At 46.1% G+C, this 26,835-nt stretch overlaps 1 protein-coding gene across 31 annotated transcripts in view; it reads right to left on the bottom strand.

The window, feature by feature from the left end:
• The window catches only part of LOC117199207 (uncharacterized), a 1,082,321-nt gene extending 1,074,181 nt beyond the window's left edge, over positions 1–8,140 (bottom strand). For 23 of the 31 annotated variants that reach the window (XR_007470924.1, XR_007470928.1, XR_007470935.1 and 20 more), the window contains exons 1-3: positions 7,632–7,787; positions 3,043–3,283; positions 955–1,045 (exon numbers count right to left, since the gene is read on the bottom strand). Coding sequence is in view for 3 of the 31 variants with exons in the window: in XM_049696156.1 (XP_049552113.1) it covers positions 955–1,045; positions 7,632–7,721 (181 nt within the window). In the remaining 28 variants the exon portion in view is untranslated. The other 8 variants (XR_007470920.1, XR_007470919.1, XR_007470918.1 and 5 more) reach the window with 8 other exon arrangements.
• Between the last annotated feature and the right edge of the window lie 18,695 nt (positions 8,141–26,835).

Genomic DNA, 26,835 nt, shown 5'->3' with positions numbered 1-26,835 from the left:
TATTCGTCTCTTTCAGATGTTGACTGAGCCTCAGACGGGTTACAAAAGCATCTAGGATCCCGTTGTCAGTACATGACGGAAATGAGTTCAAATCCAGCCTGTCTGACTTGTTCTTAATCACTAAGGTATGAAATTAAGCATGTTGCCCTTTGCCTGATTCTCCTTCTGAGGCCTGAATATTTCACTTAGCTCTCTGAGTGCAGAAGAGAGAAAATTCTCTCTCCTTGACCCAACTTGGCATCAATATCCAACTCCCCTTCTCAAAATGGGTTGCTTCAACGAGCAGCAATGAACGCCGGGTCGTGGACCAGTCACCTTGATGACTAAGAGTCAGACACTAGGGAAAGAAAATGCTCTGTGACAAACCTACCCTTGTACAGAAACAAGACAGAAATGGGGAGACAGGGCAGAAGATAATGGAATAAGGCATAGGAAAAATAGCACCTGGCATCGTGATAGTAATAATAATAATAGTAGTAGTAATAGTAATAATAGTAGACTTTACTATGCTCTAGGCATTGTATTAAGTGCTTGGTGTAAGTGACTTCGTTTTAACATTGAAAACAAGTCTATGGGGATGAAATATTATTAACATCATTTTATAGGCAGGAGTATTGAGGTTCAGGTAATCAGGTAAATTGCCCAAGCTCATATGGTTAGCAAGTGGAAAGCAGAGATTTGAACCAGCACCTACACTCCTAACCATTATGCTATAACCATTATGCTGAAGACATAAGAATTCCAATGGTCTTTCCCCATAACCCACTCCTGCACTCCAGACTTAAATAGTCCAAGATCAAGAGAGAGCAAGCTTGGAGTTGCCACTCTTCAGTGAGTGTCAATCATTTCAAAACAGTGTATTTGCTAACAAGATGCAGTTCCTGTGATAATCTTCTCAACCAGGTATCAAGAAACAGGAAGCAAAGATTCAAGTAACAGTATGTTCCTACTTACGAGGAAGGTGGGACAGCATAGTTGACACTGGGCTTAACTGTTCTGGAAAACGTGGTCCCAGTAGGCATACACGCTGGTACATTTTCCCCACCTACCAAATACAAAAGAAGTATTTCATTTCCATGTTGCTCTTCAAAGTTCCACCTCATTCGTGCCTGTCATTCATCCTCTGGCCTCTTCCTGTCTCCATTTCTGTACAGAAAGGTGCAGAGTCTCTGCTCTCAGATACGAAAAGGGTGTGTTAGGAGAGGGAGCCATGGTACCTCAATGTCTTTTTTTTTTTTCATCTTAATTCTATTATGCCAACTCCACTGAACTTAATTAGAGTGAATACAGAATTACACAATTACCCTCTGTTCTATTCTTCAGATGTTATATTTTGATAAAATTTACGACATGCTGCTCTCCCCTTGAACACCAGATGAACACTAGAAATGGATGTGTGTTGACATAAAATCTGTTATAATTACAATTAAAGTATAGCTTACATAATGATAGTGTTAACATAAAATTATAGATGTGTAGAGACAACGTGGTCATGCATTTTTTAGTATAAGTACATGCTTAGACCAATATCTGTTAGCGGAATGAAGATGGAAGAGAATTTTGGTTAAGCCACAAAGGCTGTTTAAGGACTTGCAGATAGCTAAGGGGAACTCAAAGACCAGTAAGGTAATATTTCCCCTGCCATGTTTTCGATTGCAAAGTGAAGGGAAGATGTGAAAGTAAGTACCCCTATGGAAATTACAAGACAAGTACATTTTTTTCCTTGAATACCTGGGCAAATGCTTAAATTCTAATGTATATCAGTGATGCAAATTTTCAACTGAGTTTGATAAATCATAAAATAATAATTATACATATATGTATATAAAACTGCATGGAACTAGACAGTTCAGAATTACTTCTAATTAAAGAGGTACCCTATGACAACTAACTTAAACCTTACAAAATATGGTTCCAAGTACCCTATCAGAGTGAAAAGTAGGAGACTGAAAGGTTTATTGTAAATGTTTGTAGTCATGGTGTCTTAACTAAAACTACTGTGTCACAAATACTATTAAAATAATTGTGACATTTTCTTCACTTTTACTGCAAACAACAAAACAAACTATAGGTATTTTTTCATTTCAGGTAATTATTTTAGCTAACAGTTATTAAATGTTTTGAGAAGACAGAGTGCTAATTGCATTACTTCATTTTATCTTTAAAATAGCGCTTCCATATAATTGTTCTTAATATCTCCATTGTATTAAAGTGTATCTCTAGTTTAGACCTTTCTTCAGAACTGCAGACTTGTGTATCCAACTGTGTACTCAGCATCTCTACTTGGACGTCACGAAAACGTCTCAAATCTTATACCTCCAAAACTGGTCTTTAATCCCCCAAACATGCTCTACCCCAAACTTTTTCAGTAACCACACCTTTCCAGTTCCCCAGGCCCTAAATCTTAGGTGACAGTAACCACACCTTTCCAGTTCCCCAGGCCCTAAATCTCGAATTCACCCTTGACCCCCTCTTCCTTTCCATTCTTGCATTCAATCTACCACGAAATGCTGTCACAACCTTCCCAATGTGCCACTTCTGAGAATTACCAGCCGCTAGCAGCCTGGTGCAGGCCACCAACATAGACCTCGAGGATCCTGTAGTCGCCTCCCGAGATTCTCCCTGACTCCACTCTCTCCCCACATCCTCAAGGCCACAGATAGAGTTATGCTTTTCAAACAAGAGACAGTTCATGCCACACCTCGGCTAAAATCCCGCCCCTGGCTGCCTACATTTAGAGTAAAAGACACAATGCATGTGATGGCCTCCCAGGACTTACCCAATCCATCCCATCACATATCCGACCTCCAGCCGTCCTGCTGTCTCTTCCTCCCCACTGACTAAGTCAGCCAGGGTGGCCTCCTTGATATTCCTCCAAGCTGCCCGGCATATTTCTGCCTTAGAGTTTTGGGACTGGTTATTCTTGCTCCCAGGGAGTGGTCTCCCCATCATACATTCTGACAACTCCCTCACTTCAAGTCTTTGCTCAAATGTCAACTTATAAAATCCACCCTGACTACCCTATTTAAAATCAGAACCTACCTGTACACTCCTCCAGCACTCCCAACCCAAGCCTCTTCAGTGAGCTTCACATCCTTTTCCTTATCCCGTGGCGCCCATCAACTTGTGACAAGCATAGAATTTATTTATAACATCCGTTTCCACACGAGAGTGTAAGGAGGGAGAAAGCATGCAAGAAGGAGCACGCAGGCAAAGGCTCTTGTCTAATTTATTCAGTGATACGTCCAAGCATAGAGAACAGGAAGATCCTTGATAAATAGTCCTGAAAAAGATACAGATGAGGAAACTAGTAGTAAAGCTCAGAAAGTTTAAGTAACTTCCTCCAGGTTCTAGAGCTAGAAGAGGGTCACAGTAGAATTCACACTTGGAGATGTCTAACTTCAAATCTCTTAGCCTCTCTGCTATCTTTTTTTTCTTCTTTGCGGTACGCGGGCCTCTCACTGTTGCAGCCTCTCCCGTCGCGGAGCACAGGCTCCGGACGCGCAGGCTCAGCAGCCATGGCTCACAGACCCAGCCGCTCCGCAGCATGTGGGATCTTCCCGGATCGGGTCACGAACTCTCAACAACTGCGCCACCAGGGAAGCCCCTCTCTGCTATCTTAAGTCCATGCAATTCAGGATTTGTTTTAATCAGTGCCATGGAAATTCTCACTCCACTGAACAGGATCACTAACGTGTTCTCTGTCTAGATTTATATATATATTTTCCATTTAAACAAAGGAAACAGAAGAGGGGAATTCATCATGGGTTACTGCGGTAGTTTTACAGCAATTTTAGCAATAATGACATTTAAGTAATAGTGATATTTAATGATAGCATAATAATAATAAAATAATAGCTCTTAAACGTATCGAAGACGAATCGCATGCTAAACTCGGTGCTAAAATATTTCCATGTATATTTTGTGCAAAATCCTTATGAATATTCTATCAGATGAGCTTTATGTGTAACTCCACCAGGCATACTTCTCTTATTCCGCTTTCAAAGATAAGGAAATTGATGAGAAGTGTGGTAACCGTTTGATCAAGATGAGACTGGTAATAAGTTGTGAGTATGAATTTAAATTCAGGTCTAACTCCAGAATTTGATTCTCAATCCATACATGAAAATTCTGATAATTCCTTTGATAAGGGTATGGTCTATGTTCTCTCCTGGAAAACATCCCCCATTATGTCTGCCTGTGCTCATACCTTCAGAACACAGTCAAGTTTGAAACATGATAAAAATGTTTAAATAGTGTGCTTTAATAAATGGAAATATCTTCATCTAAACAATAACACAAAAAGGCAGGCTGAGCCCTTTGAAGTGGCTTCGTTGCTATCTTCCATCCAGAACAAGAGAAGGAATCAACAGCTGCAGAGTAAAGAAAGCATGAAACCCAGAGATGGAGGATTCTGTAAATGACCAATTACAAGACTATTCAGCCACACTTTCATAGCAAGAGGCAAAATATTCCATTAAACTGAAAATTCTTCTACCCCTCACTCCAAGGCCCACACAAACATTAATGTTGCATTTATTAGGATGTACTTCCTGAGCTCTATCAACTTGACTTTCAGCAACTGTATTAATACAGTCCTTTCGCTTTGCACATGTATCTGAATGATGGATTCCATGACTGGAGTTTTGTAGAAAGAGTGGAGTGAATGAAGTAAAGTTTGGGACAAGCCATCATAATCCATAATGATGGGCACTGAATCAGGACAAGAAGAAACCTCTCTTCTCATTTATTTGAATGAAGATTCTACTATATGTTTATTGCCTCTGTACAGGGCCATCTGTTGAATAGTGGAAAACAAGCATCTTTCATTTGGAGGTAGGATTTGTGTGCTCAAGTTTCTATGGGCCTGCAGAATTAATCTTGTTTTAGAAATGAAATAAAATGTAATTTCTTACTGTAAGTAGATGTGGTTAAGCAACTGGCAACTTTGATGTCTTTAAATCACTGCAGTTTCAGGGCAGGCAAATCTATGATTATTTCAAGCACTTCTTTATTGGTGCAACAATTGAGCAGTGTACATAGTGGTCAACAACCTGGGCATTGTCAGACGACTCTAAGTTTGAATCTAGACTTTGCCACTCACCAGCTATGTGACTTTCAGCTATGAGAAGCACTTTCTTCAGCTTTACACTGTGGATTATTACATGCCCTTTGCAGAACTACTGTAAGAACTAAATGTATATGGGCACAGTGGCTCATAGTAAGGGCTCAAATTAGTACTGTGGTCACTACTAGTAGTATTGAAAAGAAATTAGAACTTCTATTCTCATAAAGTGGGATATGTGTCCCTTTATCATTGTAATTTCATACCATTTTACTTTTGACCTTATAATTTAATACCCTGAGCCAAGAAACATTTAGCAGTAAATATAATTGAAAGAAGATTACCTGTCAAACGTGAGATACTGTAGCATCAAGTGTGCTGGCACAATACTCTTCTCCGATAATTAACCTGTAAAAATATGTTATTGTCTTCTTTTTAATTAAGCACATTGAACATACATATTTACTGTGCCAATTGGCGAAAGGTCCATTAATTAATCAGTCTAACTATATGTTGCATAAACGTCTTCTAAACATAATCGTATATGTATTTTATTTGTTGGGAAAATGTGTTTGAGATTGTTCTTTTCTGCCTATTTAAAGTAAAAGAGGGTGAGAAGTAGAGTTAGGCTTAATGTACTTTGCACTCCATTATGCCATGAAAATGCTTCTGTGCCCTGGAGACAACAACAAAAGATTTGCTTTAATGACAAGAATCAAGTATGTTCTAAAGCTTCCAGGTAGGAGGCGTATAGGTTGCAGTTTATATCAGAAGTCTTTGCTCTCTCTCTCAACTGCGTCTAGATGGGAAAGATGTGGTCACAAATGCTTCAAGGTGATATAGTAAATGTTGGAAAAGAGGGGGGTAGGAGGCAGAGTTTTGAATATCTCAAACCTGAGCTAGAAGGATTTTATTTAAAGAAAATAGCGGATATTATTTTTCACTTAAGGAACGCCACTCAGCAAACCTGACATTAATGTAGGAAATTAGCTCTTTTAGCTATGATGCTTTCAAATGCACATGGCTGAAAACAAATTCAAAATAGTCAAAGGAAATTTAAAAACAAACCAAACAAAAACAACCACCTCAACAAACAAGTACTAGAAATTCAGGGATGCAGCCATATTCAGATACAGTTGGATCTGGAAGTTCCAGAGTATCAGCAGGGTTCCAGCTCTCTCTCCATCGCTCAGCCCTGCTTACCTCTGCAAGACTTTATTTTACAGAAAGTCTCTTCTTGTGCTGGATGGTAACTGGGAGTCCCAGAGTCGGATCTCCCCAGCTTAGAAATTCCAGAGAGAAAAGACAATTCTTCCATTTTTCTCTGAGAGAAAAGTCCTGGGGAGGAGTCTGATAGACTTAGCCGAGGTCAGATGCCTACCCATGAGCCAATCACCTGCTTTACTGGAGTTCAGTCCCTGGGCGACTCATCCCCGGGGCCCGTGAGGAGGCAGGATGGCATTATCTGGCAGTTCTCCAAGAAAAGCCTGCTGTTTTTGTAAGATGAAAGGGGAGAGGACATGGATAATGAAACCTGTATCTGCTTCTGTAAAATCCACAGAATCTTACTCCCTGCCCTGTGTCGATGACCATGCAGTAAGCTGACCCAGGAGGTCATTTTTCCCACAACAGTCTTCATATATATGACTAAGGAACACACTGGTAAAAGAATATGGGAGAAAGTCTGAGTATGACAAGTCAGCTAGACAGATATTAACTAAAAAACCTGTGTGAAAATATCCTTAAAAAGTTGCCCCCAACTCACTCGAAGTCCAAAGTTGGAGCTGGAAATACAATGTCATGGAGTTTGGACAAGAACAGGTTTTCTCCAAGCTGAACTATGACACAGAGATTAGAGACTTCTAGAAACTATACTTTTTCAAAGAAAAAACATCACATGAGAAAAATGAGGCCTAGAAAACTTACATGACTTAAGGTAACATAGCTAATTAATGGCAGGACTGAGACTAGAGTATACTTTGTGTAACTGGCTATGGTCTTTTTTGTTTGTTTTTGTTATCACTTCAAAACGAGACAAACTTAAAGAAAGGAAACACAACCAAGGCTCAGTGGTTGGAAAAGAGATGGATGTGAACGCCCACTTGTTTCTTACGTATAAAGTTACCCCTCGCAGTGTTTTGGAGGAGAAAACGCTGGCTCTTCCCAACGTTGGTTACATACACAAAGATTCCAAAGACAAGACAAGTGCTTTGCAAACAAAGTAACTAGAACCAGCTCAGGCTTCCCCGCGCCGGGTCCTACGTCCCACGGTCAGAACCACCAACTGTATCCCCCCGGGGAACAAAGTGATTCAGAAAAGCTAGCGTCTTCAGAGAAGGGAGAAAACTTAGCCGGGAAGAGAGTCAGGAGGAAACTTGCTCAGCTTCTTGCTGGGGTCTGAAACGATCCCAACAGAGTCCTTAAACCCCTCAGGTTTCCCCAATCAAGCACCCTCGCCTTCAACCTGGGCCACCCCAGAGCTGACTATCAGAGGAAAGAAGTCTGCGGACGCACGGAGAGCTGACCACCCCACGAGAAGGACCTACGCGCGGCCGCGCCCACTCACCCGCCGCTCCCCGGGAGACTGGAGACCAGCCCGGGGTCCAAGTCCTGGGCGTGGCAGACTCGTCCCTCTCCGGGCCCAGCTCCAGCTCATCTCGGCGCGGTCCGCCTGGGCGCCGCCATCTTGACCAGGAAGGGGGCCTCGCGCCGGAGGCCCCTGAGCGGGCGCCCTGAGCGGAGCCGGAGCGCCGGGGAGCCCCAGGTCGGCGCCCTACGTCCGCCGCGCGCTCGCACCCCGTCCACGAGCGACGAGAGTCCCGCACGCAGCGCCCTACCCAGGCTTCCGCGGAACCGACGCCCCGCGCAGCCCGCACCACGGCTCAGGCAGCGCCGAGGGCGGCCCGGGCGGAAGAGCGGGCGCGGGGCACGCGCTCGGTAACCTGGCAACGCGGAGCAACCCGGCGTCTCCGGCGAACCCCAGCCCTCCACCACGGGGAAGCACGGACCCCAGCACCCGCCGCCCAGCCCGCGCCGCCCCTCGGTCGTTCCGCCCGCCGCTGCCCGCTGGCTATGGTCTTTTAAATCCATGATACAGCGTCTATATGTAACAAATCTGTTAAACCCTAAATGTTTATGATATTCAAGTAATCCATTATCTGAATTATTCTTGAAGATAAAACATCCAAAGACTTCTTAATTGTATGGGTATACATACATAAAATACACGTGGAGGTAACTTCAAATATAGTATGTGCCTGTCTCTAATTCCTTCCCTCTCCGCTCTTTTAAAAAATGCCCCTTTAAAAATTGCCCACTCACCATCTGTTAGGTAAATTTGCTGAAACACAGTAAATGAAATGTAAATGACAGAAAACGTAAATGTAAATGTAAAATGTAAAAGTAATTTACATTTTACATTTACATTACAAAATGTACATTACATTTACATTACAAAATGTAAATGTAATGTAATGTAAAAGTAAAATGAAAATGTAAATGTAAACAGTAAATGACAGAAATTGTTATAGAGACTATTCCAAATGGCACCGACACCTGTATTTATGAAATTTTTAAAAGGGTAAGTTAGAGTTGATTTTTTTTTTTTAAATCCCACTATAGTAACACCACATCATCCTAGGTGCCCAGTTCTATCCAATTACATAAGATGGAGAAAGAGAGCGAGAGAGAGAAACAGAGAGAGAGAGGAGAAAGAGAAAGAAGAAAGGAAGAAAACCAAGTACTTATGTATAAAGTGTTGCTCCCAAAGTTTGAGATTATACTCAAGCATCAATGAACAGAAGGAAAACACTTACAAATTTACAAATGTATTTCATTTATGGTATGAGGGACACAGGTTTAGATTTGCAACACGCTCCCACAAAGGTCAAATTGACCACTTTTTTCTATCTAGTTGCTCTTGAGAGAACAAAACAATTGAAACAGATGCCATTCGATTCCAAGTCTATAGCTTAGACCATGTCACTGCACATGAAATATTGTTCATTCAGACTCAGCACATAGCAAGAGTAATTTATACTCTCAGAGTGTTTGCTCTCAAGTCAATATCAGAGAAGCCTTGACTAAAAACGTTCCCATTAATTTCCATTGTAATATATCTTACTTATAGCCCATGAAACAGTGGTCAGGGGAGATTTATTCTTTGGACACCATGTTATATAATCTCTCCACTTTAAGCCATCCCCCACTCGGCGATTATTTTTTAAATATGTTACTCGTAGTCAATATTAATTTACATTTAATCTTTCTTAGCATTAGGAGAGTATTATTTTGTACAGGCTCCGAAACAAATCTCCCGAAATTCCTCCCTGATGCTCCCTTCAGGCTGAAAATGCATTGCAGGGTGGCTGCAGTGACTTAATTCTAGTTGGCAGAGCCCTGGCCACACACTAATTTCATTAGCCTCAAACTCCTGGATTTGAAAGATCCACTGAATATGATTCCTGTCCTCTGACATGTCACTTACTAACCAATTCAGTGTGCATACAGAGGAGAGAAAGGACTTGCTCAGCTCTGGCCCACCGGCAGACAGATGAGAATTCCCAGTCAGAGACACTGTTTACATCTGAGTGGTCATTCTTGCCCGGGTCCTCATTTTCAGGAAGGAACTTCAATCCAGGCTTTGCTGGCAGCTGCAGCATTTGTTACATCCATTACTATCTCCTTGTTCCTTCTTGCCCCCCAGTGCTTAGCATCCCCCATTTAGTCACTAAGTCTTCCTTCCCCCAGCCTAGAAGCTTACCTCACCATAAATTTTTATCTCAAATGATAGGTTTGGCACATTCCCCACAGCAACCCACAGGGACTGGGGAAAAGAAAACTCAGATCTCTGGAGAGCTAAGAATTCAACCATTTAGAGGAGTTTCTTTTATACAGGACGGTCTTCATTGAGCTGAACCCTGCAATCCCAGAGAAGATTCACCTACCCGTTCTTTTCTTCTTTCCCTAAAGTGACTGTGTCTTTGAACAATGGGTCTGTGTTCCACTATTCTCTCTATTCATTTTGCAGGTTTACAGAGGCTGGGAAACTGGGGACTGGACTCACATGCCAGGAGCTTCTAAGATCACACGCAAAAATAAGCCTACGGGAAGAGATTGTTGGAATCTATCTCTGTATATTTGAACGTGGGCAGTGGTTAACCAGGATGCTCACACCAAGCTTATATCCAGCTTGCAGCACAAGCTACAAGTTGGTGTATCCCTCCTACTACCAGCCTCTTCTCAATAAATGCAGGTGAAAACTGGGGGCTCTTTTCCCTCAGCTGTTCAATCCAACATGAATAGCTGCAATTTGCAAATTAGAGGAAAATGACAGTGTTTTCTCTGAATGGTTTTGGTCCCAACCCACACTGCTAATGTTGGCATTCAGTTCCTTTCCTTCCCAGCCCAGGGAACGGGGGAACTAAGCGTAAGGCAAGCATTCTCTTTTCTTGCAAGTGCCTCAGATCCACACACCAGAGAAGGAATCAGCTCCCCCTGGAATCTTTTTCAGCAAACACAATCCTTCAGCCTAGTCGGCAAGCTCTCTCTTGACTTTATACGATTTCACTCTTTTTTCGACAGGCAGGCCCCTCTGCAGTACTGCCCAAGCTCCAAGTGAAGGCACCAAAATAATTTAAAAAATGTCAAAGAGCAAATGTGCCTTCAACCCCCAGAGCTCCAGTAAAAATACTGTGAGTTGCCCCTGTGGTTCTCAGGTGACCTCTGGCCTCATCCTCCCTGCAGCGCTGCCTCCTCAGGTTCTCTAGTTTAAGCTCAGAGGTAAAGGAAGTGCTTCTGGGTTTTGCTTACAACAACCCAGGCTCTTCCTGAAAGCATTACCTCAAAGTGAAGGTTGCCCAGAAGCACTTTTGGCCTTGCAAACATCTAGAGATCTCCATGGTGGCATACTCAAGAGGTGCTAGAGATGCTCAGAGGCTCAGAGCGGCCATACCAGGCTGCAGCTTTAGACAGGCACCCCTCCTTCTGGCACAAACACAAACTTCATACTCCTGGGTGCTGATGTAGTGACAGCTTGAATCACAAGGAGTCCCCTCCAGAAACCCAACATGCTTCAGGAAAGGCACTTGAGAGGGAGCCAACTTTTTAGCTACGGGGAGCATAAGGGTCAGCCAGAACATCTGGAGAAGGGACTAACTGAGCTTGGGTCCTACCAGGCAGGGAGAGAGCTGTGCATTAGGAAAGGATCACTTCAAGACAGAGATGAACAAAAAACTTGGATACAGGGGTAGAGAAGGAAAAGAGAGGCAGAAATTGAAAGGGAGAACATAAAAACAGAGAGACAAAAAAAAACAAAAAACAAAAAAACAGCAGGGAGAGAGAGACACACACAGGAAGAAAGACAGAGAAACAAGAGAACCCATAGTCACGCAGACCCTGAAACTCAATTTCTTCATCCAGAAGCCATCCATCTATACCCCAGGGCGGCACAGGAGCCGTGGGGCCGAGGCTGCGGGAGCAGGCGGTGAGAGAGCACTGCAGCACCGCCCACGGCTCAGCTGGCCCGATCCGCCGTCCTCGCATCTTCCGCCGTTGCCCACCTGCACCCGGAGCTAGAGGACCGCCCGGCCTTGCTCAGCGCACCCTACTGCCTCCCTCCAGGCGCCTTCTTGTCTGGCTCTGAGAATCGTCCTCAAAACCCAGCACTGGGGTTGGGGGCTGCGTTAGGGAGGTCGTGGGAAAGGATGGGCACAGGGTGGGTGCAGAGAAAGCGATTGTGTTTCGCAGTTAGCATGAGCTCACCTCCGGGCTCTGAGCTGGCAGGAGTAGAAAGCTGATCGCCCGGCTCCTGCCAGTGGCCGGATCGCGAAGGCAGTTTGGACGGTGCAAACAACTGCCCAGAGCAAATCACCTGGGGGCACGTCTGCCGGTGGCTTCTCCCCGCTTGAGGACAGTCCCCACGCCTTCCGCCCCATGCCCTCGCAGAGACAGGTTACAGGTCGGGAAATCCAACCCGAGCGAAACGGGCAATTCACGTCCAAATGTAGGTGAAGACCTAGCCTTCGGTTTAAGAACTGCCTCCCTAAGCTCTTCTCGAAATTTTCCAAGGCAGCTGCAGCTTGTCGGGCGGCTTGGGGCAGGGAAGCTGGGGAGTTGAGAAATGCCTAGTTTCTAGGCGTCTTCTCATCTTTCATATTCCTTGCGCCTAGGTGGCTCTCACAGGAGCCCGGCACGTTTACAAGCCTGTTTTGGAACCATATTTCACTCGAATGCAAACCCATTTAAATCATCGCCTTGTTTTTCGGAGACTGTTTCTTGTCAATGGGGCCATCGATCCAGAATGTCAAGCCGGATGGAGTGGAGCGCGGACAGGGGAGAGATGGAAGGGAAATGAATCAAGCAGGGAAAGTACCTCCTCGGGTGAGGTGGGAGGGATTCGGCAGGATCTCCAGGGTGGAAATGAGCGAAGGCTGACCAGACCCCACACCCCTGGAGTCCAAGCCAGCCTTCAGGATAAAGAGCGCGGGGAGCTACGGCGCGCTCTGCCCCGGAGGGAGCGCCCCCCTACCTGGAAAAGCCTCAGGATATTGGCTACCATGATGGAGACCGAACTCCCCGAAGCCCCAATCACTCCAACTACTTTCTCGGGCTTGACGAAAACCGGAGGTTCGCCGTTGGTGCAGCGCACTTCGGAGGTGTCCTTCTGGATGAGCGCCTGGTCGAAAGTGAGCGACTGTTCGAGCGCGTAAGTGTCCCTGGAACAAGTGTCCAGGATCCGCGCTCCCAGCGTCACGTTGGGCAGCAGGTTGGGATCGCTGTTGATCTGGTCCAGGGCGTAGAGCATCGCTTCCAGCCTGTGGATCCCGTTCTCCCTCTTGATGTCGCCGCAGGGCACTCCGCTGGGACCCTTCGCGTGCACCGGGAACAGCCCCCCGAGGGTGACGTCCCCCTCGATCCGAATGGAGTGCGGGGCGTACATCTCCTGGCCGCGCGCCGCCGCCGCCAGCGCGCACAGAAGCACCTCCAGCACGCAGCAGGGAAACTTCATCAAAGTCAGGGCGCGGAGCAGCTTCCCCAGGTGGACCATGCTGCTCCCGCGGCTGCGGCGGTGGCGGCGGCACTGGAGGGGACGGTGGCGGGCCCGCCGGAGTCCTGGCCCCTTGGGGTGAGCTCCTCCGGCGAAGCCCAGGGTCTCCTGCGGGCGAGGAGGGTAGGGGCGCCCGGGGAAGGGCAGCCGGCGAGGGTGGGGGGTCCCGCGGCGCCTGCCAGCTTGGGGCGCCGTGCGCTCTCGGGTTCCCCGGCCAGCGCGCCGCGCTCGAGCTCGCGCTCGGTGGTTTGCAGCTCGAGCTCGCGCTCGGTGGCTTGCAGCTCGAGCTCTCCAACAGCCCAGCACTGGGGAGAGAGCGAGGATGGCTATCGCTTTAAATGCGCATTCGGCTCCCTCTCCTCCTCCGCCCACTCCCTCCCACCCTCGCTCGCTCTCAGGCTCTCCCCACCCTTCCCAGCGCCCACCCTCCCCAAGGTTTTGCAACATCACGCAGGGAGGGGCTGCGTGCTGAGGTAAGGGGGGAGGGAATGGGTGGGCGGCTGTGGGGCGGGGGGAGTACCTCCGATTGGGAGTTTCGAGGTCCCCAGGGAATCTGGGGATTGCAGGTCGCAGGCGAAGGCTGAGCTCCTGCTTCGGTCTCACTGTAGAAGCCGCTCGCTCGCCCGCCTGCACCCACACGCACATTCTAGGCACAGGGTGGCATCAGCCCCGGACAGGGCGGTTCTAGCTGGGGCTGACTGCTTCCAACCCTGAGGTCCGGAGCCGGGGCTGTCAGCGCCGGGAGAATGCGAGGTAGTCGAAGGTGATGCCGCCAAGCATGAAGGGCAGTAGGGAGAGCCCAGTCTCTACTGCTAACTCGTCTGTGCCAGTTTTTCCTAAGAAAAATACACATACACACAGGAGCCTGATTTATGACCTAAAGAACCTTTACGGAGAGACTTCTCCGGGGCCAGGCACTGGGCTAGCCTGTAGGGAAAGACGCCAACAAGAACTGCTGGGAATGGAAATGCATCTTTGGTCTTCAGGGGTTACTGTGGCCGGAGCCGAATGAAGTAACCCTGGTCTCCAGTAAATCTGTGGCGGATTCGCTCCTTTTCTTCCTTTCATCGCAAGAGATGGAACAACTGAGAACTCTGCAGAGCGCACTTTCTTCTCTGGCGCTGACAGGTGTAAGGCTCCCTCCTACCCATTTCCAGAGGTGCTTTTGGGCTGATGTCAGGTTTCCTTGGGCAGGAAATAGCAAGAAAGAGGTGACAGTAGGAGGAGCAGACAGAAATCTCCCCATCGATCCAGTGATCCAGTGATCCATTCTTTTTTTTTTTTTTTTTCTGGCTGAAGATTTGGGGGGTTTGGGGAGTGGAATCAGGATGCCAGAGCAGGTTGTAGTGCAGTTAGGAAGCTGTTTTTCAAAGGTGTCCCCTCCTGCAGGTCCAGCCCAAACTTGGCCCAGTAAAGCAACAAGTGGCCCTAGTTCCTACACAAGGAAGGGCAATGTATCTGCCCTTGGTGCCCACGTGTACTGCTTATGGTGGTCTCTACTCTTGCTGAGCCTTTCTGTTGGAGTGCAGCGAAACTGCCTTATACAGAATTGAGGGCGCAGAGAAAACCAAAACAAGACTATACTTCCTGTTGTAATGTTAGTGTACTAAAGAAAAATATCCTTGCACATAAACAAAACAACACACACACACACACACACCACTAAAAAGTCAGAAGTTGGGAAGTTGGTTGTCTCTTCCACCAACCACCTGTATGACCTTGGCACTTCTGTTCCTGTGCCTGAGTTTTACTTTGCCCATCTGTAAAATGATGAAATTGAACTGAATGTTTTACAGGTTAACTTTTAACTTTCAAATCCTCTGTTGAAATAGGCCATGCACCTTTGGCCATGGTGTTCTTTTTAGACCAATATCCTTTGTTGCTTTATGTGTAGGGCACCCGTTTTTTGATACCCAAACAACACTTCAAACATTTCCTGGTACAGAGGATATTTTTTTTCTTGTTGACCACCCATTTATTGTCCTTCTAGGGAGAGTCCAGTCCATCATTTTCTTTTCAGACATGCCCCTCCTCCAGGTTTCAATACTTAAGGTTTGAGGAGGAAAAAAACCTTCTGGCTACAGTGTTCAAGGAAGGGAATAGAGGCTAACAAGAGTTATGCAGGGCTAATCCCTGGACTTCTGCTGGAGTAACGAGGGTGATGACATAGGGTTACCACTGTCCAATAGACAATCCGTGCCGGAGTTAAAAGAAAAAGGAGCCTCCTTCCTCTAAATGCTTTATGTATATCTTTTGGACAATGTTACACTATTTGATTTTGTAAAAACATACCATTTTACTGCCATCTTCAAGAAAAGTGACGTAAAAACTATGCGAAGGGCTTCCCTGGTGGCGCAGTGGTTGGGAGTCCGCCTGCCGATGCAGGGGATGCGGGTTCGTGCCCTGGTCCGGGAGGATTCCACGTGCTGCGGAGCGGCTGGGCCCGTAGGCCATGGCCACTGGGCCTGCGCGTCCGGAGCCTGTGCTCCGCAACGGGGGAGGCCGCAGCGGTGAGAGGCCCGCGTACCGCAAAAAAAAAAAAAACCACTATGCGAAGCTACCCCTGTATACAATGTGATCATCCATCACTCATAGATGTGATGCCCTGCTATATAAGTGCACACCTTGTGCAACCTTATGCTGTGATGCGCCCGCCCCTTCCAGGCAGCCCTGGAGCTGCGAGGGTATAAGCCTGCAGCTGTGCCAGAAGCTCCCACATAAACAGGGAAATATTTGAATCCCATAATGAGAGATACCAGAGAGGAGAAAAGGCAGAGAGAAGAAGGGGTGGGGAAGAGAGAAAGGGACCTGGTTAAAACATGTGAACTCCTGGATCCACATGTGCCTGAAAGATTGCCTCTGTTTTTTTTTTTTTTCAATTATATAGTATTTTATTTCTGTTGTTTGAAGTCAAAATATCCTCTTGTAACTCACCTATTCTGCTATTCAATACATTGGATCAAAAAGGCTGGAACAAGTGCAATAGATATCCTGTTAAGGCAGCATTAGCTAATTTGGAAAGGGGAAAAGAAGCAAAGCAATAGAAAGGCATCCTTGGGACACAAATACTGTGATCCTAGTATTTAGGCATCAGTACCTCAGGCTATATTTGATAGAGACTGTATCCTTATTTAGTTTTTAATTTAAGGCTACTTAGTAGGCACTTGGTGCCAAAAAATATATTTGAAGAGCTGTGTTACAAGTAAGAACACTTGAATTTTCACCTGCCCGTGTGAACATTTATGCTCTCCTCTTCCATTTCCAGGTCACAGCTTGCAACTGCTCAACAAATAGTTCTTGGCTGACTGTTGAATGTTGCCTTATTCTGTGTTCTCTCTTTGCTCTACTCATTCTCCCCAAACATGTGGCAGCAATCATTATCTTCTTTTTGTTGCAGTCATCTGTGTGCATGTTTTATTTCCCTTGCTAAGCTGGAAGATCCTTGAGGGTAAGGGGCTAGGTATTATAAGGGGCTAGGTATTATTTATCTTTTTACCTCGGACAATGTTCAGAATGGTGTTTTGTACCTAAGAAGCACTCATGTGTTGAATGAATCAGAATTGGTTTGCCATTCCCCACTGCCTTTATCTCACAATACCAGAAACATAAAGTGGGCAGAGCAGAAACGACGGCAAATAAGTTGTCCTCTTAGTCACAGAATGCAGTTTCTAGAACTTAAAGAATAATTAGTAGATTTTGAAATAATTTTGTTTTACAAAAATTTCATAAGATTGAAATACTCTAACCTTAAAGCTCTCGATCAACTCTAAAGGAGGGCTTTAATTGGCTCTTCCTGAGTCAAGTGTTTATTCCTGGGCCGATAACTGGGGCCATTGTCATCATAGAAAGTGTGATTTGTTACCAGAGAAGGAGGAAAGTGACGCTGGGCTTGCAAGATATTTATATCTTCAGCCAGAGTGCATAGGATCTGGAACTTAATTGGTGACGCAGTATTTGTTTGAGATTATATGAATGAAAAATCTTTGTGTAAGAGTGATTAATCTAAAACTTGGCCAGTCATTGTCCTAGTGTCATATTAAATTCCAGGAGAATCTAGTTTTAGGCACAAAGATCATAAATATAAAATGTGTTCCCAGGCTTGGTTCTGTGTAGTCAGTAATCTATACTCACCCAGTCATTAATAAAAATGAAAGTTAAGGACTCAGTCCTAACTTATATGCTTAGCATTGTATTTTGTTAACAATCTCAGTTTTATTTTCTTTGCTCTCCCCTGTCCATCATCTTCTGCAGAAAATAATGTCTCCACTTTCAATTCCCTGTCTATTTAAATCCAATTTGTAATTTATAAAGTTGTCCTCCTTAAGGGCTGTTGCTTCTGCCACAGTAATGTACTCTGGCCATTATTATACTCTTCCATCTTTCATGTAGGTCTCCATCCATAGGTTTTGTTTTCATAGCTTTTTTTTTTTTGGCGGTACGCGGGCCTCTCACTGTTTTGGCCTCTCCCGACGCGAAGCACAGGCTCCGGATGGGCAGGTCAGCGGCCATGACTCACGGGCCCAGCCGCTCCGCGGCATGTGGCATCTTCCCGGACTGGGGCACGAACCCGTGTCCCCTGCATCGGCAGGGGGACTTTCAACCACTGCGCCACCAGGGGAGCCCTATACTTATGATTTTATATTTGCTTATTTACTTTTGTCTCCTCCCTCAGCTCAAGAGAGACTATATTCATCTGTGTTAATCACTGCTGTGTTTCCTGAACATGCCTATAAATCATACTGAAGAATGGTGCCTGAAATTTGGTAAGGGATCAATCAATTTTCTTGGCTGGATGAAGAAATGTGTTCATAAATTAATGAACAGATCTTCGGGGCTTCTGACTTGAGGACTAATGGGAAGAGGATGGCAAATGGTTGGGACAGGGTACTGCAAGAAGTAGTATCCTAACAGATAAGATTGTGTTCATTTAAGTAGTTTTAATGAGAGAGCTGGGAACTAGGGACACACAGCATTAAGGTTTTTATAATGCATTCTGTAGAGTTCTTTTTAAGTCTGTACAAATATCATTGAAAATATATGCATACATATACACCTGTGTTACTTTACTTAGTGCTTTACAAGAGCCCCTCAAGGAAGGAGTAGTAGCAACTCTCAGTATCCTTCCTTTATGATGAGCTTAATTTATTCAAAGTTACATCATAATTTATTTGTAACTGTGAAACTAGACTTAGTTATTGAATAGACCCTCCCTAGAAACGTATGACATTAATAAAACCAACAAAAATTTGTTCAGTTTCCAATGATAGACACACTACAGACTCAATTATGGGCCATCCAGTTTAATGAAGGGAAGAAGTGATTTAACAAATATAGAGCAAACAGAATATGAAGTTTTATCCTCCATTAATATTAGTAATGGATAGTGTGGGCTCCAGTGCCTTCAAGGTAGCTTGAGACCATCATCTCTGTGTCACGGGCAGGGGGATGTTCAGCCAGGATGTCTTTCACTGTCACTGAGAAAAATTTCCATAATATATAATGATACCTACTGAAACTGATATGGGGCATTCGGGTAATAAGGAATCCATTAGCATATTTTTCCGGAAGCCTTGACTACAAAATGAAGACAGTAGATTTGGACACTTTCAACCATGAAGAAGTTGTTTGGCTATTCATCTTTATGCCGAATGAAGTAAGCTTATTTCATCTCTGCAGCTTCCCATATACCATTTTCCCACCTCTGTTTTATGTTTGGAAAGACTTTTAGAAATTGAAAGTCAAGTTAAAAAGTGAGTGACAACTTAAATGATATATGGAATATTTTGCTGACTTACAAGAGCATGCAGAATTAAATATGACCCAGTTCAAATGTTTATTTTAACGTGTATGTTGAGGTGGAGTTTTCAAGGGGCCAGAAAATGAGAATTCACCTTCCAGTGTGTGTTACCAGTTCTGTTCATTGCACAGAATCATCTTCATAAATCATACTGTTTTCTATGTACCTGGTATATATCTCAATTAGTTTGAAGAATTTCTCAGATACCTCTTAATATGTAGTGCTCCAATTCCAATCTTGCCATGTCCTGTACCAGTGACACAGCACACAGGAGTTTTATTTCTCTTTATTTCTCTGGGCTGTTCAGAACCCAATGAAAGAACAATGGAATGGGATCAAAGAGATCAGGGTTCTTGTCCCAGATTTACCATAAAATAATTGTGTCCTCTTGGGAAAATTATAGTCATTCTAGGTCCCTTTTCTTTACTTTGACAGAGCTGCACTAGATGACCCCAAATAATATAGCACTCTTTCAGTAGTAGCTTAGATGTTATTGGTATTCTGAAACAAATGAAGACAATGACAGATGGAGCTGTGCAACATCTCTGTAACTCTGTTGTCTTAGAGTTGCCTCCATTTTACAGATGATAAGATGACTGTGCATAGAAGTAGATGTTTGGAACCAGCGGTTCCAAAGTAAGTGGAGGTAAACCACAAATTTCCTTCCTTCCTGAAGCTCACTTAGCCAAAACATAGGCTTCTGAATATTAAGCTGTAAAGCATATTATCAGTACATTTTAAAAGAAGCTATTCTTCTAGGATTTCCAATTAATAGCAGGAGGTTTTGAAATTCTTAAAAGATCATCTAATTTTGTGAGATTTACAGCTCTATTTTCCTGTCAAGCAAGTTGTATTAGTGCCAGACAGTCACCTGAGCTTCTGGATGCTTCTCTGAACCTCTTGAAGTTTTCTTCTTGCTATGTGAAATGCATGCCAGATAAGCCTTTTTCTAGAGCGTATGTACAGACTTGTGTATTTTTATATAGGAAAGCGATGCAGTGAGTCAAGTCGGGGGTTAAGCCCTCATTCTCAGAGTGGTATTGAGCTCCTGGTGAAATATAATCATCATTTCCTCAGTATCGAAAAGCAGTTATCTCAGGTGTATAATCCCATTAACTATTTATACATTTACGTATGATACATGTATTTATTGTACCTACGAGGTGTGTTCTCTTTGGGAAGTACAAAGCTCTTAGAGACATAGGTTGTTCATGTTTTTGTTTTCCCACAAATACTGTGACCCTTTGAGCAGGAAGGTCTATATTTTACTAACATCTAGAACCAGCAGTTAACACGGTGTCTAAGATGTAGTCAATAATCATGAAATAGATAAACAAACACATTTTTATGTAAGGGCCAGGACATGGACAAATAGAAATTTTTCATTTTCAGTCACAAAGCAACAACAGACATAAAAATGATACAGACAACAAGTGCTACGGTCATTCAAAGAAGGCATAGAATAGATAGAAGGATCTCCTCTATGGCACAGGGAACTATACTCAATATTTTGTAATAACATCTGTATGGGGCATCTGCTCCACACCAGGCCCTATGACAGGTGCTTACATACTTTCCCTCTCCCCCATCCTATGGGGAAAGTACCTCTGCTATAGATTTAACATTTGCCTCCCCCAAAATTCATATGTTGAAATCCTAACCCCCAAAGTGATGGTATCAGGAGGTGTGGCATTTGGGAGGTGATAAGGTCATGAGGGTAGAGCCCTCATGAACAAAATTAGTGCCCTCATAAAAGAGACCCCGCAGAGGTCCCTCGACCTTTCTGCCATGGGAGGTTACAGAGAAAACATGCCAACTCTGACCCAGGAAGAGGATACTCACCGGACTGTGAATGTGCTCGCACCCTGATCTTAGACTTCCAACCTCCAGAACTATGAAAAATAAATTTCTGTTGTTCATAAGCTACCCAGGCTCTGGTATTTTGTTATAGCAGCCCAAATGGATTACGATCACCTCTGTCCTTAGGTTTCAGACCCAGAAACTCAACTTTGTAGAGGTTACGAGGACCCTAAAGCCACTCAACCAGGCAGAGGCAGATTTGAAATTTAAATCTCCAATTCCACATGTAAGTCTATCAGACCCTGTCTCCAGACATGATGTCATGAACAAGAGCTAATGCAACAAAGAGTTTACATGCAGCAAAACAATTAGCAAACATAGTAAGAATATAGTAGACCGACTGTTTTTGTCACCCAATAGCCATTCACCACTCTTCCAGTTGAACAGAAGCCATGCCCCGTGGGCACATTCAGCCCTGCTGTTTTCACTTCCCAGATTTGAGGGGTAGGAAATTATTATCCCTCCTGGCCATCAGCACCCTGACCTCTACCACCCACCGGAACAGCTGGATCCACCTGTTCAAATGAAACAGGTCTGCTCTCTGTGGTGTTGGCTTCTAGTTCAAGCAGCTCTCCCCACATGATAGCAAAGCTGGCTCCCAGCAGTTGCAAGCATGAATCCTACCAGCCTAGCAGTCCCAACAGATACATTTTAAGTATTTTTTCCCCAAAGCTCCAGTTAAAAGTCCTAGGCTGATTCCAATTTGACCTGCTCTGGACAAACATTTTCTTTAGAACCAAGAAGGCTGCCAGACAAAATAGAGGATGCCCGCCTCGTTAAAGCTGAATTTCAGATAAACAGTAATTTTTTTAGTAGAAGTATGTTGCATGCAATGTTGAAGACACCCTAAAAAGTCGTGGTTTTCATCTGCGGTTCAGCTTTAACTGGGCGCCCCGTGTGGGCTTTGCCGGCTGTGGTGGGCGCCGAGCGGGGTCGGCGGGGACGGTGGGGGACTGTGGCCCGAGACGGGTTGCACACCCAGCCCACAGCGTGCAGGGAGAGAGGGACAGCCTCGTCTCCGCTGCAGGAGCTGAGACGGGGAGAAGGGGAGCGCCCCAAAAGGAAACAAGCTGCCCCTCCCAGGAGAGAGGAGATGGCTGTTCAGCAGCCAGAAACAGCACAGGAGCCCGAGCACAGAAGCGGCGACCTCTGAGGACGCGGCGCACATATTTCCGGTGGGCGAGGGGCACGCGGGCCGGTCCGTGGGAAAGAGAGGAGCCCGCGCCGGCCCCTCCGCCTCCCGAGCCTGTGCGTTTCCCTAAAAGAGCAGCAGCTGTGCAAACCGAGGGTTCACAGTTGTGATAAATCGCCTTAGGAAAGCCCTTCGATTAAAGTCACATCTAACTAGAACGCAAGAAGTCACCCCTGAACAAATCAATTGCGAGAGGGGCAGCTCCGGGCGCGCACCCACCCCGCTGCTGTTTTGCTTTCCCCGCAGGACGAGGGTCGCTCACCGGGTCGCGGGGACAGCGCGCTGTCTCAGCTGGGGAAGAGGCGCTTCCTCAGGACACATGCAAAACCCAAAGTGTGAAAGGAGGCCTTTATTCCATTCCTTTGGGGGATTTCTTAATGACGTAAAGCCCAACTTGGTTTCAGATCTGCCTGTCGTTTCCGTGACAGAGCCTTCCTGGGGGGGTCCACCAGCAGCGGGGTGGCCAGGCGCCACAGGGCTGTGCTCTCTTTCCCAAGCCAGTTCATCTCCATCTGTAGCATTTTCAGAGAAACTCTCGGATAGGTTTTCTCCAACAGGTTCTTTTTCCTTCAGTTTATAAAGTCATTCTCCTGCACAAAATAAACGGCCTGAAGACATGACTGAGCCTCTTTTTCTCCCAGGGTCAGGGCCAGCACGGCCCCCAGACCACAGGGGCGCAGGGCCTCACAATGGGCTTCAGGCCTTCCCCTCTCCTTCCGCCCCTCCCACCCCGCCCTACCCCTCCCCTCCTCCCCTGCAGAAATCACATCCCTTTCTCCAGACTCCCCACTTCAGCTTGACTTCCAGCAGATCTTTACCCTGCCAGTTAGTAATTCAGGACTAATTAGGTGATTGCTTTCATTTACGGTAGCACTTGGGGTGGGTGGGGGGGGATGAAATGGCTTTGCCCCTATTCTTGTTGGAAAAATAAATTACACCCACTGTCACTTGAGATCTTATTTTCCCCCCAATCAAGCAAATTAGCAACGTGGTTCATTTTCCCAGCATTCACTCCTGAACAGACGGCAGTGCCCTGGAACGTGGCTTAGAGCTGTGTGGTCAGTGCAATTGTTTGGGGCTGTTTGTGCCGACAATGACAGGAGACGCCTGTCTCCCGAAAGAAGAGTGGCCCTTGTCTTGCTTAGGCCAACGAGCTGCCCAGAGCGCTGCCCGCCTGGCTTCTGAGGAAGATGTACACTGCCATCTAGTGGAGATGGGGGCTCACTGCAGTGTGCTCGTTCTCCCGCCTTTCCTTCTGGCCGGTAAGAACAAGCAATAATGCTTCTTGTAAGTTCCTAAAAATAGGGGAGGTCTTATATCACCAGGAGTGAAATGTTTGCCTCAATGACTGTAATGAAAGTGCAACCCCGTGCTTGCACAACGTCTATCTTGTCAGTAGCTCTCTTTCATCCCGATGTTTAGGTCCAAGCCAGGATCGTCATTGTCTGAGCAATGGGTATCTCTACGAAGCTGGGTAGTTCTCCCCTGTCCCAAGTAGTGTGGGAGGAGACAGTCAGCACCTTCACAGACGCCTTCATCTCTGCAGCCTCGCCATCACTCCTCATCTCGCCCACAGCAAGCCCGATTCCAAAGTGCACAGGGTAGAGGCGTTCAAAAGTTGGCTTGTTCAACCAGGGGCATTGCCACTTCCCAGAGGGAGCCAGAAACACACCCACATCCTAAGACTCTTTTCAGTCTTGGCGTTGAGGGGGTTCCCACTCTGTCCCGACTACACACAAGTCAGTGTCTTTTTCCTTTCCGCTCATTCTACCTACATGAAGAGCATGTTGATCTCCCCAGTTTTAACACAGGAACCATGATTTTCTTGGGTTTTGTGTATGGGGGGGGGGGAGAGAATGGGAGAGAGAGCAAGTCCATCCCAATATGGAAGGGCTTGGGGCCGTGGTTCTCAACCAGGGGCAATTTTGCACCCAGGAGACATTTGAAAGTGTCTTGGGACACTTTGGATGGTCACAGCTTAGGGGAGGCTAAAAGTCCTTCCATCACAGGACAGGCCCACAGCAAAGAAGCATCCAACCCCACCCAGCAGTCGTGCTGAGGCTGAGAAAGCCTGGTTTAGGCTCGCAGATATCGCCCTCCAGCAAGCCGGTTAGAACACTGATTGTTCTCAAATGGCCCACACTGCAGAGGCTGTGGATAGATAATGCATCCTCTCCCAAGTCAGTACTGACCGCCGTTTTTCTTCTTTGAGACTCTTCCATTTTAAACATAATTTAGCTGTCTCTTTTTTTTCCCTCTGCTCTGCTGAGAAGAGAAAGGATTGGAAAGGGGGAGGGGAAGGTGACAGAAAAGGAGGATTAGAGGCCTGACCTATTTCTCCTGGAGAAGCTGGGCACATTCCTCTCTCACACGTGCTTTGTGACTGAGCAGGGTACAATTAAAAGCACAATAATTTGCTTGTTATTCAAGTCAGGCATTAGTCCGGGTAATGGCGTGCTTGGTGTAGAGATGGATTTCCTTGTTCGGAGCTAAGCACAGGACTAGCTGAATTCTCCATGGAGAAATCTTGATTTGTTCAGGTCTTTCATGTTTTCTACAGAGAAGGGATTATGTCTTCCTAAAGAGGGGAATTGCTTAAAAAGCTACAAAGTATAAGAAAAGGATTTAGGGCAGAGGGGCCTGTGGTTACGTAGCTGAGGGGTACAGGGAATTTCAGAGCCAAGGATTATTTAAAGCCATAAAGTTAAAAAAAAATTGCTTTAGGGACTTCCCTGGTGGTGCAGTGGTTAAGAATCCTCCTGCCAGTGCAGGGAACACGGGTTCGAGCCCTGGTCCGGGAAGATCCCACATGCCGTGGAGCAACTAAGCCCGTGTGCCACAACTACGGAGCCTGCGTGCCACAACTACTGAAGCCCACGCGCCTAAAGCCCGTGCTCTGCAACAAGAGAAGTCACCCAGTGAGAAGCCCGTGAACCGCAACGAAGAGTAGCCCCTGCTCACCACAACTAGAGAAAACCCACGCGCAGCAACAAAGACCTAATGTAGCCAAAAATAAAAATAAATTTAAAAACATTTATTAAAAAACATTGCTTTAGCACTACTGCATCAGTGCTGGCGAGTACACTGTAAAGGCAATTAAGCATGAGCTAATATTCATTTTACTTTGGCTAATTACTGCATGGATCCAGGAGAGGGAGGGGAAAGAAAACATGCCCCTTCCCTGGCAATCAGGGAGGACGTTGGTTTTGGTTTCTTTGCCTTATAGGCACGCTTATTAGTTGGGGTGCCCAGAATCCAGCCATCACAAGGGCCTTATTAGTTAAAACACAGGAAAGTTGTTCTCTCAAGGCAGAACAGTGAATGCTCTGCTGTCCCAGTGACCAAGCAGAAGCCACTATAAGTTTTAACTCCATCGATTATTGTTATCCAGAGAGGACATGACATACACAGTCCTGACTTCACCCATGTGCCTGCTGAACCTGGGTCAGGGGCTCTCAACCCAGAGCAACTCTGCCCCCCTCCCCCCAGCTCCCTGCCCCCCGGACAATTGACAAGTTCAGGAGCCATTTCTGCTGTCACAGCTGGGGAAGGACTGCTGGCGTCCGCTGGGCAGAGGCCAGGGATACTGTAGGAGTATCCCACAATGCCCAGGACAGCCCACAGCAAAGAATTATTGGACACAAAATGTCACCAGTGGCAAAAGTAAGAGGTCCTGGTGTAGACAGAGGCAATTTCCTCTCCTTGAGTAGGTGAAGGTCTTCAGAATCTTCGCTTCCTCAAATACATAATGGACAAGTCATCAGATGACCATATTTCATGCTAACTAACACGCTTTTCTTCCCCCTTTTCTACACTGGGTATTCATTCTCCCACTTCAGGAAATCGAGTGACGCTAAGAAAAACTTGCCCTGGAAGAATGGTCCGCGGGGGCGAACCGAGACCCAAGTCGGTGCCCGCCCTCTCCTTCCCCGATTCACACATACGCACCCAAGAGAGAAGACAGCGAGCTTCTCTGCAATCCCCTGGTTCGGAGTTTTGAGAAGTTTTATTCCCTTCTCTGAGATTACCCATTCTTCCCTGCATGAAGCATGTTCAGCGAAGTCATTTGTCCTGCAGCTTTACAGGAGTTAAGAGCCCGCAGCAGTGAGATATCCATTTCCTCCCTGGAGAATGAGGACTCCCCCTGAGGGAGGTTAATGCTCAGGACAGGAGCATCCCTGGAGCTGGTGACAGCCAAGGGGCTGTGACTCAGGACTGTCCCAGGCAGGCCATCAACTCTCTGGGAGAGCCTCAAGGATGCACTTAGCCTCCGTTTACAGGAGGTGAGGAGGGCAGAGTGCTGCGGACGGGGAGCGGGGCGGCCACTCCCAGACTAAACCCTAGCCGGCACCCTGCAAGAGACAGAAAACCTCTCCCCTCAGGTCCCACCAGCCCTGCTCTCCCCTTCTGTGCACCCCTTTCAAATGCGTTTTTCTGCTTTGCCCCCTCCCATTCAATCCGTTCTAGGTACAGTGGTCACGGTGATCCTGGTAAGTCCCAAGTCAGATCGTGTTGCTCGGAGCTCAAAACCCTTCAGAGGCTCCCATCTGGATTCGAATAAAAGCAGTCTTCTCCCTCTCTCCCCCTCCCCATCCCCACCCCCGTCTCTCTCTCTCTCTCTCTCTCTCTCTCTCTCTCTCTCTCTCTCTCTCTCACACACACACACACACACACACACACACACACACACCGTCCCTCCCCTTCCCTCAAGCCCTTCCAGACGCACTGGCACGCTGTCCCTGGCTGTTCCTAGCAGCTCCCTCCCCGTAGCCTCCTGCACTTACTATTCTCTCTGCCTAGAATGTTCTTTCTCTCCGTATCTACAGTGGCTGCTCTCTCTGGTCCGTCCACATGTCCCCTTCTAATTAGGGTAG

Source organism: Orcinus orca, chromosome 13, assembly GCF_937001465.1.
Source record: "Orcinus orca chromosome 13, mOrcOrc1.1, whole genome shotgun sequence".
Taxonomy (NCBI): domain Eukaryota; kingdom Metazoa; phylum Chordata; class Mammalia; order Artiodactyla; family Delphinidae; genus Orcinus; species Orcinus orca.
This window is presented reverse-complemented; position numbering and strand designations above follow the sequence as displayed.